The following is a 12,204-nucleotide window of genomic DNA, read 5'->3' as shown; positions in this document are numbered from 1 at the left end:
TTTTAGCAATGTTTTCAATTAATCCCTGGAATTTAACTCCATGCCTGTGTCCTGTATTATTCAAACGCAGTCACTTGAAATGCAAGATACTTAGTAACAAGAACAAGCACATTAACACACAATATACATATATCTATAAAAAACACTAAGGCACTTGGAATTGTTTCTTTAGGGAAACTGTGTTTTAACATTTCCAATGTTTATGATTGTTGTCTCTAGTAATTTGAATAATACACATTGTGTTGCCACTGCAGCACAGTCTTGAACCGTTTTGAAGAGCTATTGCCTGAGACAGCGTCTGAAGATCAAAATCAACAGGCACACAATGAAATCAACCCCTACTTAATAAAAACAAATGCTTGAATCAAGTTTTAAAATGCTACATTGTATGACACACACACACACACACACATACACACACGCGAACACACCCCAAACCACCACCCTTCATTTCATAGGCTAGTTTAGGGTCCTGAAACGAGACCGTTGCACCAATATTAAAACCCCATTTGAGACTTTTAGTTCTGTGCTGAGGGGCTTGAAAATGGTCTTGGAGACAGTGCAATAACAAGCATCAATACACCATTGGGATTTGAGATCCCAAAACATGACCTTAGCCTTAATTGTTTGAGAAATGCTTCCAGTGCCAGAAGTGGTGAAGAATTGTCTTTTTTAAGTTGACTATAGTATCAGCGATGGTGCTTGAAGCTAAATCTGTGTGCCACACAATAGTATGTTAGCCCATTAAGGTAAAGCTGACTTGGCATTACTATTCCTTGGGTAGCTAACACTGATCATCTGGTCTGAGGAGAAAGCTTTTTCATTTGATGACAGTTACCATCATTCTTACATTGTCAATGTCTTTCTGACAGAGTTACAATATAAGCCTTCTCTCAAAGAGCACCATCATTGTCTATGACTCCTGTGGTGCCAAAAGCCAACCCTGTGGAGCTCCTTTTCCGGGGCAGTAGAATCCCACTGAGAAGGTCCCATAGCCTGCTCCTCTTCCTCCTCCTCCTCCTCCTCCACCTCTTCCTCCTCCTCTACCTTATCCATCATGCCATTGTCCTCCTCCGTCCTAATGTGTGCATGTCTCTGACCCAGCAAGGTCCTAGTCCTACTCCTCTGGCTTGGCTTGTCCTTAACCACATCAATGGACGGCCCAGCTATTCTTCCTTCATCCTCTTCCTCCTCCTCCTCCTCCTCCTCCCTCTCCTCTTCTTCATTTTCTTCCTCCTCGACATCCTCCTCCTCATCATCTTCCACAGCCACTGCCAATCCTAACCTGCTCTGGCTAGTCCCCAGTTGGAAAAGGGAGGAGGAGTGTGGTGTGGATGGGCAGGTTGAGAGCGTTGCATCATACATGGAGAAGGGGAGGTGGAGGTAGTGTCCTGCAGCTGCCGCTGCTGCATAGATGCAGCAGCATGTCTGGGCACAGTCTGGCCGGAGCTCCCCTGCCCCTCCACGGACCATTCGCAAGCGCTTGCGGAAGGGCGGTCCAGCTTGGGGAGCCAGGCAGAGCCGAGTAGGAACTGCTCCGTGGAGTGCCTGGTGGGCGGGGCTGGTGCTGGGTGGCAGGATGCAGGGGCTGGTGGTGAGCCCTGGGCCGGGTGGGAAGCACCAGTCTGTGCTCTGGAGCAGAATCTCAGCCCGGAGACGTCGAAGGAGATTGTTAACCAGGACGGAGCGTCGGAGAAAGGCCTCAGGGTCATCGATGAAACGCATCTTCTCTAGGGAGAGGCGCAGCACGTGGGCACGCTCTTCCAGTACCGGCGCCACCTAGAGGACATTAGTTACAGAAGACTGAGGTCCAGATTCACTAAGATTGCGTTGCCTGGGCAATGTGTAACAAAAACGATGCCTACGTGTTGCAGCAATGACAGCAGCTATTCTGAATAACCAAACTCTTTGCACAGTCTTTATGACACCTTTCAAAGGATCTTACGTGCACTAAAATAATCTAAGTTGGTGTTGCTAAGTGTTAATGAATTGGGTGCAATCTTGATTTGCATGGCCTCATCAACAATAACTATTATTTCTGTATTTTATCTATACATGACCATATCAAGTGCAAAGAGGCGTTACGTTGTTTTACCAGTGCTATTACGCATACTTTCCACTCATTGTGCATGGTTAGTAAATAGACATTCAAATGACATTCTGATTTGGTCATTTTGGTCCCTGTGCAAACCTTTAGTGAATCTGGGCCTGAGTGTATCAATACTTACAGTCTGGCAGTACGTCCTGAAGCTGAAGTGGGGGTCCTCATCATCAACAAACTTCCTCTTGAAGTATGCAATCCTCGACATTGAAACATGATCAGGTACTCGCCTACAATGAGGTTCTGCATAGAGGGGAATAAAAAATACCATAAGCCAACTGCAAAGATGGACAAATACAATGCTATCACATCTTGCCTATAACAGAAAGTAAATAGCATTACAGTATTGTATTTTTTTCATAATTCACACATCTAAAAATGCTCCCTATTTTTGGGCCCACAGCCCAGGAGAGTGTAGGTGGAAATCCTAACAAGGGACCAATGCCATATTTTCAAATACATCATGAGTCTTAAATCACTACCCAGACTGTTTTGTACAAACCTGTACAGCTGACTGCATATTTGGAATCCTATTCATCTCTGGATGGGATCATACAATTCAATTCAATTCAATTCAATCTTATTATTTTATTTCTTGTGATAATAATGCACTGATAGCCTCAACTAATCCTCTGATTGGAATTTCTCCTATTTCTAGTACCACCTACACTCCCTCAGATATAATCCATTCCAAGGTGCATATAAGCGATAGGACCCAGGGTTTAATGTGGCATGGGTGAGTCCGACTAAAAGGTCAGCATTAGACAGTGGTCATTTGTTTGTCTTGTGGTCAACTGAGCTAAAGCTCATGAGCGCATGTTATCTTATATTAGGTTACTTTGTGATTTAAAGCTGAAAGAGCGCTCTCTCTGTGTGAGTTTAAACTGGTAAAGAAGGATCTAGTGGTAGATTAATAAAGACCTGCCGTTGCTTTGTTTAATCAAGATTAAAATAGGAGGAAGTGGCAACGTGTGCTAAGGCTGTTTCTCTCTGTTTCTGTTCAGTCAATGATTTGGGAAAGTGTAGAGAGGAGGAAACTTGGCTGGAGGGAGTTGTGAGGTATATGGAGGCAAAACAAGTTAGATTCACTATCGGTGCAACCTATGATGTATTATCATCTCCCCAAAACCTCACTCAATGGGTAGGTGAGGACCCTTCCTCTCCCTTAGGATCAGGCATAGCTATCTGTAGACATAGTTTGTCAGTCGCAAGGACTATACACCTGGCGAGATAATTAAATGCTTAAACAGTACTAATTCAGAACAACTTATTTGGACAAGATTGGCAAATGGAGGTAAATTTTGGTAAAAGTTGATAATACCACAAAAATACTACTAAATGCATAAGGCCATGAATATGGGTGGAGCTTAAAGCAGACAGTGAAGGATATAGCTGAAGTAGCAATGGGAGCCAAGAGTGGATCTGGCAAAAAAGGAAACTCACTGACTGGGGCACAAAGCTGCTAATCTAGGTACCCATGAGTGTATTAAAGACGAGATGAAATGAAAAATGCCTTTTTAACCCTTTTAGATCACATCCCCGGTCATACTGTGCACCTATTTAACAATATATGCCAAAAAAAATACCAAAAATCAATTTCATTGTATTCTTATATCAAAATTCAATCATGTTTTCTTCCTGTAAAACAAAATATGCCGTGTGCTTACGTAAGCATGCCCGTAACTAATTTCAACCAATAATATCATGACATCCACCCATCAATCAATCTTCAACTTTTAGCGCACAGAGCTAAGAGGCTAAGATTCATTAGTTAGCTAGCTAGCAACAGCATGGTACTTCGGTGTGTCTTCGGGTGTTATGACACACCCACTTTTCAACGTTCAAATCAAATTCCTCCCAACGTTATGTCCCGCCTGTCTTTCCTGTTTCACTCGGAAATACGTCACGATACGGAAGTTAGATACTCTCGAAATGCCGTTTCATCTCGACTTTAATATCTTAGTATGTTCATATGTTGGCTTGTTAGTTCGTAGGAGTCCAAAACCTTTCTCATGACTAAGACATGAATATCTAGCTTATGACTGAGACAGGAGTTGCATATGATACGATAGTATAGGTATGGTAGCCAGAGAGAGTAATGAGTGATACACTGTTCTCACTCAGTTTCAGAACTGCTGAGCCGGCCATTCCAAGCCAGCAGTGTCAGCCATTCCCTTATTATTGTTGAAATCAATAGCGAGTATACAGTGTAAAGTGTAGCAACAGGGTAGTGGAAGCAACTTTAGCTGTATTTGGTGTTGGGGGAGGGCTCACTGTTGAGACTTCTGGAAGTGTCGTGGGCCTAATTCAACGAAACATCTGCGATGGGAGGAGACCACTTGATACCTAAAGGACATTCCCGCACTCACACACTCAACCCTGTAAAATATAAATTAGGTGGCTAGTAAATGGTGCTGTCTGTGTGATGGTCCTGTAGATTTAAGATGGCATACCTGATGTCCTCTATATGTCTATGTCACCATTTGCGGGTTAGTACATCTGAATTGGACTTTTATATAAGATGGGCTGCTGTATTCTGCTGACGCTGGATTTTAGCGATTTAGCGAAGGATTGCAAGATCAAATCCTGTGTATTGGTTAATGATGGATCCAGTGAACCTGCTATTGAACTTTGGAGTAAGATGAAGATTTTACTTTTTATTTTTTACCTTGCTCTTTCTTTTATGTGATGATGATGATTTGACTGTATTCTGACTTTGTACATTGTTGTATATTGTTGCTCTGTAACTACTTTGTTTCTTGATGCTGCTTTTTTGGCCAGGTCTCCCTTGAAAAAGAGATTTTAAATGTGGGGTATCTTCAGAAATGGATAATCTAATGTTTTTCCATGGGTTTTACAATAAAATGTGAAAACTGTACCACTTGTTTTGTCAAAGTTGTGTTTAGAAAAAATGTTGACATTGAAATGGGTCAGTCAGAACAGGGTCGGGGTGTTGTAGAATGCTGACTTTAGTGGAGTCAACCAATGATATTTCTTTGGGGCAAGGGAGGGAGGTGGAACCCATAGTACTGCCAGCCATCAGAGCAGTGGTTCTTTCTGGCTGTGCGAAATGCCCCCAAAATGGCCAGTAGCTCTTTAGGTGTTATTTTCACTAACAAATTACGGGTTTTTCACAGACTCAAGGTGATAATAGAAATTTGTGGTTTATCTCAGTGTGACTAACCTGGTTAAATAAAGGTGGTAAATAAATAAACAAAGAAGCAAATAAATAAATGTTTGTGGGATAGCGGCACTCCAAAATCCAGAACACAGCAAGATTTGGTCTCAGTTTACCATTTTTTTATTGTTGGCATCGTCAGGCTAACGTGTTTCGGCATGGAGCCTTCATCAGAGCACCAATACAATACTGGTACCAGCCACTCTTTTTATACTGCAAATCATGATTGCCCACAGGTGTGTGGGGGCGGTTCACAAATGACTATATGCATATACATAGGCCAATAACAAATTCCTTACAATTCCTTACAATTCAATATATCTAATCCTATCTGACATGGTAACTTAAAAAGGACACAGTGTTGGGTCTGCAGAACATAAAGGAAAAATTAAATAAAAATAAATAAAATTATATAGATACAAAAAATTAATGAATAAATGAATGAAATAAAAAAAAAATATGTATATGTATATATATATATATATATATATATATATATGTATGTACATAAAAAATTTAAAAAATAAACAAAATAAATCAGACAAAAGATGAATATATATATATATATATATATATATATATCTACATAAATAATAATAACAATAATAATACTATAATAACAATAATAATAATAATAATAATAATAATAAAGAATAATTCAATTCAATTAAATGAATAAATATTCAGATGCAAGGATGATGTAGAGAATAGATCAAGTCCCGTATTTTTATAAGAAAGGCTTGAAAGAAAAGTCACCATTCAGCCCTTCAGAGATTGCCTCCGCAAGGGGCAGTTACCTGTTCCAGACCCAGAAAGCGTAGTGAAGATGGAGAGCCATGGTTTGCATCCAGGTAATGTTTGGCCATCGCATAATTGGTGTTACCCGTTTGGATTGCTGTTTTGTGCTCAGAGATTCGAATTTTCAGGCACCTTTTGGTTTGACCTACGCCTTTCCACAGGGACAGGTGAGCAGTACACAATGTTGGTAGAACTGCAATTGATAAACTGTTTATGATAGAATTTTTTGCCATTGAGTGGACGCGAGAAAAATTTGCAATTGGTGGCGTTATTATATTGTGCACATCGGCCACATCGATAGTTTCCTTTTAGCGAAAGCCAAGTGGAACGATCAGGGTTGGTGAAGGAGTGAACAAGAGTGTCCCTTAACGTCGGAGCTCTCTGGTATGCAAAGAGGGGAGGGTTTGTAAGTACATCCTTGAGCATAGGTTCCATTTGTAGGATCGGCCAATGTTTTAGTATGGTTTGTTTCACTTTATTGGCACAATGATTATAGTCTGTTACAAAACAAAGTCTAGGGGAGCCCCTGTCTTTGTCGTTCTCACCCAACAGCTTGTGTCTTGGCATTTCCTGGGCATGAGTGGCAGCCATATCAATGACGTCATTGGGGTATCCCCTGTTGGAAAAGCGTCTTTTCATTGATGTGGCTTGGTTGGTAAATTCCTCCAGTGTTGAGCAATTACGTCTTAGACGGAGGTATTGTCCCTTTGGATTATTTTGTTTTAGATGACTGGGATGGTTACTCCTATAGTGTGAAATCATATTCCTTTCCATTGGCTTTCGATAGATGGTAATTTGAATTTTATTTTCATTGTCCTTTGAAATGGTTAAGTCGAGAAAATCGACAGAAGTAGGGCTGCTGTCCACTGTGAATTTGAGAAACGTTGTGGTGTTATTCAGATAGTTGACAAAATCGTCCAAATCATTTGTGCTTGATTCATAAAAACAGATTATGTCATCGATGTAACGTTTCCATAGTTTGATGTGCGAAATATAAGGATTTTTGTGACTGTACACGAGTTGCTTCCCAGTCTCCAACAACTAGCTCGGCGCAACAGAAGTGCCCATGGCTGTACCCAGAGTCTGGATGTAAAATTTGTTTTCATGCATGAAGTAGTTTTTGGATAGCACCAGACTAAGAAGTTCAACCAGGAATTGGTTTGGAGGATTTTCTGTGTCATCCCGAGTTTGTAGGGCTTTTGTGACCGATGTCAAACCAATATCATGTGGAATACAGGTGTATAGGTTGGTCACGTTCATGGTGACGAGCAGAGTATTGGGGCTTATTTCACAGTCTTTTAGACAGTTCAACAAATCTTTTGTGTCTTTTAAGTAAGACGGAAGTTTTTTTACAATGTCTTTGAGGAAGTAGACAACAAACTTGGATAGAGTCTCTGTGACGGTTTTTTCTTTATGGTATTAACTGGATTGCATTGTAGCATCTTGTAGGACCCAGACTTTTTGTCTCTGGATTTGATGGTAATATCTTTATTTTCCTGGAGCTCTTTCAGCGCTTGTTTTTCTTCTGGTGGAAGATTATGATATTTAGGACCATTGTCATTTTTCTTACTAAGGAATCCAAGTCTTTTTCAACCAATTTGCCAAAAGTAGTTACCACTGGGCTTAAGTTTGTAGGTGGGACAAAGGTGGACGGTCTGGAGAAGGTTCTTGTGGTCCTGTATTGTGTGGCTGTTCTTTCTCCCTGCACGGATTCCTGTGTGAAGCTGAAAGTCAGTCAATTAAGGGGAGAAAAAAAGCATTTCAAGTGTAACTGTCGCATGAATTTGAAAGTGACAACTTTTAGCTTGAAGGCATTTACATGCTGAGTGGTCAAAAAATATAGTCCCTTACTTAGTAGAGACGTCTGTACTGCTGTGAGAGGGGTTTTGGAGAGGTTTAAAACTGGGGTTTGCGTGTCCTCGCCGATTTCGTCAGTGGTAGGCCTTTTCCCCTTGGTAGCGCCCAGTCTGCCTCGTCTGGTTTTTCTTTTGGTCTGTATTTGGTTCTTGGAAGATGGTTGTTGTTGTAAAAAAGACATAGATGGTTGTTGTTGTAAAAAATGTTTCTGTGTGGTCCCCATACGGGACTTGATCTATTCTCTACATCATCCTTGCATCTGAATATTTATTCATTGAATTAATTTGATTAAATTTTTCTTTATTATTATTATTATTATTATTATTATTTATATATATATATGTATATATATATATATGTATATATATATTTGTATATATAAATATATAATTTTTTTATTTTATTTCTTATATATGTATATATATATATTTTATTTTTTTATTTTTTTCATTCATGTATTTATTTTATTTTTTTATCTATATAATTTTATTTCTTTTTATTTTATTTTTCCTTTATGTTCTGCAGACCCAACACTGTGTCCTTTTTAAGTTACCATGTTAGATAGGATTAGATATATTGAATTGTAAGGAATTGTAAGGAATTTGTCATTGGCCTATGTATATGCATGTAGTCATTTGTGAGCCACCCCCACACACCTGTGGGCAATCACGATTTGCAGTATAAAAAGAGTGGCTGGTACCAGTATTGTATTGGTGCTCTGATGAAGGCTCCATGCCGAAACAATAAAAAAAATGGTAAACTGAGACCAAATCTTGCTGTGTTCTGGATTTTTGGAGTGCCGCTATCCAATGTTCCTCATGGTTCTCTTCATGTTTTAACGATAGCAGAGCACCCAGCCAAAAGCGCCACAAGAGGAAGCGCACCTGCTCTACATTTGAAAATAAATGTTTGTGTTTGTCTCCGCTACCTTGTGTGAATTGTTCCCCGGGGCTGCTTGGTGGGGTGGGGTTTGACAGGCAGGTCTTGGTGCAGCGGTCTGACTCCCATATGGGCTGGTATGGGGTGAGCGGAGGGTCACCCTCTGGGTCCAGGAAAGGATTCATGGACAAAACAAGGGTCATCTCTCTCTGTGGTTCAGGTCTATAGAAAAAGAGTGGAAGTTAGAACAGTCAAGTGAAGAGCAGAGTTAGACTTGGGGTCAGAACTTAATTTTCAATTCAACCTCGAATGTCAACCTGTTCGGTGATGTAGAGGAAAGATAAAAAAAAGATGTGTAAACTGTGAACTATAGTCATTGATCCAAGTAAGGGGGAAACTATTTATAGGATAAAAATATTTTCAGAATACTATTATTCTGTTTTTAAGATTTCCTAATATAGAATGTTTAATTTCTTCCAAAGAACAAATTTGTATGTATCTGACAACTCATCAGTCTGATACTACTCACTTTAATATATATACAATGAATGTATTATACAATGAATATAAATGATAAATATCTGCATTAACTGCCTATTCTAATAATAATGTTAGCAATACTAATACTGCATAAGCATCATCATATCAGGGCACTTCAAAATGAATGAGGGGAAATAGAAATAGGTTAAAACAAAAGAGGTTGGTTGAGCTTATTCGCTGCATCCCTGAATCTTCTGACAAGTGATTTAGTAATAGTTAGTTCAGTGCCAATTTCAGGGGCAATCCTAGGATCAGACCTTTAGGGGGGCTCAGCCCCTAATGAGAATGTGACATGCATACAGTGCCTTGCAAAAGTGTTCAACCCCCCTGCTAAATCACTCATTTCACTAGATAACAATTAATACATTAATATTTTTCTATATATGATATTTTGATTTACAACAATAATACTTTTAATTAATTACTAGTAAGTAACATGAGTTTTACACCACAAAATATTTTTTAAGAAAATGAAAAATTGAATATGCTGTTTGCAAAAGTATTCAACCCCTTTCACTTTGGCAAACCTCAATTCAATTAGGTACACAATGTTACCTTCAGAAGCAACCTAATTAGTTGGGTGGTCTATTGTAGTGTAATAATGGTTCAGAATGAACAATCACAGATTTCAATATAATACACCTGTTTTAGAGAGGACCCTCAGTTAGTTAATAAAAGCTGAGGCAAAGACTCAATCATAATGACCAGAACTTTCCAAAGTAAGTAAAAGATCAAGTTATAGCAAAGCAGATATGAGGAGAAATGTACAAAACATTGTTTCAGTCTCTGAACCACATGGGGACAGTCCACCATATCATCAAGCAATGAATGAATGTGGGCAAAACAGAAGCTGCCTTGGCATTATAACTATGTGGTCTTGACTACCTGTCCACTTTCTCACCTGGTTCTTGCTCTCTCTCTCTGTGCCAACTCCATCCTGCTCTCTCTCCTTCTCTCCCTCTCTATCCTCCTCTCTCCCTCTTTGTGCTGTCAACCAAAAGGCAAATATAACAACCAAACAGAGTATTTATAATCTAATAAGAGGTATAAATTGATCCATATCAATTTATAACATTATTCTAATTGAATATTGGGTTGCTGTGGGCAATGCAGTCAGGTAATGTCATTTTGACCTTACTCTCTCACCTGAACCTGGCTGTTTTCTTTAAAAAAAAAAATTGTACATCCATCTCTGGAAAAACAGACATTTCCAATGAGTGAGGGTTTGTTCCAATGCTTCAATTCACTCTCCATAAATGTACTGTAAATATACCATAAAGCCCAATTCTATCAGAATAAGAAACATTGTGACTACCTTAACTAAAATAATAAAGTGCATCAGTTAAAATCTCCCCAAAAGACCACCTGAAGACCTCATGACCTTGAAAAAAACTTTAGAAAACTTAACGCTGTGATGCAGTATCAATAACTTTTGAAAATTGGAGATTTTTGCGATTTTGACAATTTTGACGATTGGATGACAAGCACTATTTTCTGAAAATGGCTCAGAAAAACCCACTTATCTTCAATGTACCTGGACATCCCATACATTTTCTGAATGGTCTAGGTGTCTAGATTCTGGGTCTAGAGTTTCATGAGGCTGTGATTATCCTAGAGCTCACAATAGGTCATTTTATACAGTAAGGTCAAGTTTTAAAAAATGCTGTCATCACATTGAAATGGTTACTATGAGGCCATATTTCATCACACATGAATGCAATTGGGCTCTTTGGATTCACAAGAGTCTCAGCTTTGTAGCCATACCCAATTTCTACAATTCCATGACTGTTTAGGTACCACAGTGTGCAGAAATAGGGAAAGAAAAAAAGGCGAGAATAACATATTTTCACTGCATGCAGAACATGTGTCTGGCTGTAAAGCTAAGACTCTTGCGGTTCTAATGAGCCCAATTTCATTCAGATATCTTGATGTGAGAGGTCAAGGGACCCGTTTGAAAATAGTCATGCCCATTTACCTTTGTCAAAAACTTTGCCGACTTTGGAGTGTGTGTTGATTGAGTGTTGATTGAGCTCACGAGAGCTCGTCAAACACGGACTGCGCCGTGGGCCCGGTACCGGCGGGTCTGTCGGGCTTAATTATTATTATTTTTTAGGGGTGCTGAGATGAAATTTAGGTGTGCTTGAGCACCCCTAAAAAGAGTCTAAAATCGCCAATGGCCAATTTGTAAACTTACTATCCACATTAGCACAGAGCACCTTAACTCCATATATCTCAAGACCAGCTTTATGCATACATTTTCCTATTGACGTGGTAAATGAAGTTAAAAAGATGTTTATCTAAGATGCTGGCAAATCTATCTGTGTTGCTTGGAGGAGTAACCCGCTTCAGTGCAAGCTGCATGACAAATCAGAATGACAATAATGGTGAGCGGTAAAAATTGGCAGATGGCTGGCAACTCTGCGATATGCGTGGTACCGTAACAAGTGAGACACAGATGGAGAAATGACACCCACTCATACCATGAATTCACTATTGATTAGTTGGCAGGAGAGTTAGCGAGATGTGTGACACCAATTTGTTCAGTGAAATAGATCCCACACATCGAATCACACTGTGAAGCTTTGTCAACAGCATGTTAATCCAGAACGCAAAGGAGATTTACGCTGTGCCAATGGGTCTAGTGCACAAGGCAAACAACTTCACAAAAGTTACCCAACATCCACAAGTTGATGCCGATGAATGCTGATTTGTGGCCATTTCCAAATAATGGAATTATATTGAAATGTTTGAAGCCATGTCACCTTTAGAATTGAAGTAATGTGAACACTTGAATAAGAAACATGAGGCTGACACATTGCTTGGCAACGTTGCAGCAAGCAGTGCTGGCCAA

At 39.5% G+C, this 12,204-nt stretch overlaps 1 protein-coding gene across 1 annotated transcript in view; it reads right to left on the bottom strand.

The window, feature by feature from the left end:
* Positions 1-906: 906 nt before the first annotated feature.
* The window catches only part of sertad4 (SERTA domain containing 4), a 28,081-nt gene continuing 16,783 nt past the window's right edge, over positions 907-12,204 (bottom strand). The window contains exons 2-4 of the mRNA XM_078289602.1: positions 8,860-9,035; positions 2,229-2,344; positions 907-1,779 (exon numbers count right to left, since the gene is read on the bottom strand). Of these exons, the coding sequence (XP_078145728.1) occupies positions 907-1,779; positions 2,229-2,344; positions 8,860-9,016 (1,146 nt within the window). The 5' untranslated portion in view covers positions 9,017-9,035. The remainder of the gene's footprint in view (positions 1,780-2,228; positions 2,345-8,859; positions 9,036-12,204) is intronic.

The sequence above is a fragment of the Centroberyx gerrardi genome, chromosome 17 (assembly GCF_048128805.1).
Source record: "Centroberyx gerrardi isolate f3 chromosome 17, fCenGer3.hap1.cur.20231027, whole genome shotgun sequence".
NCBI lineage: Eukaryota > Metazoa > Chordata > Actinopteri > Beryciformes > Berycidae > Centroberyx > Centroberyx gerrardi.
Note: the sequence above shows the minus strand (reverse complement) of the source record. Positions and strands in the feature narration are given on the sequence as shown.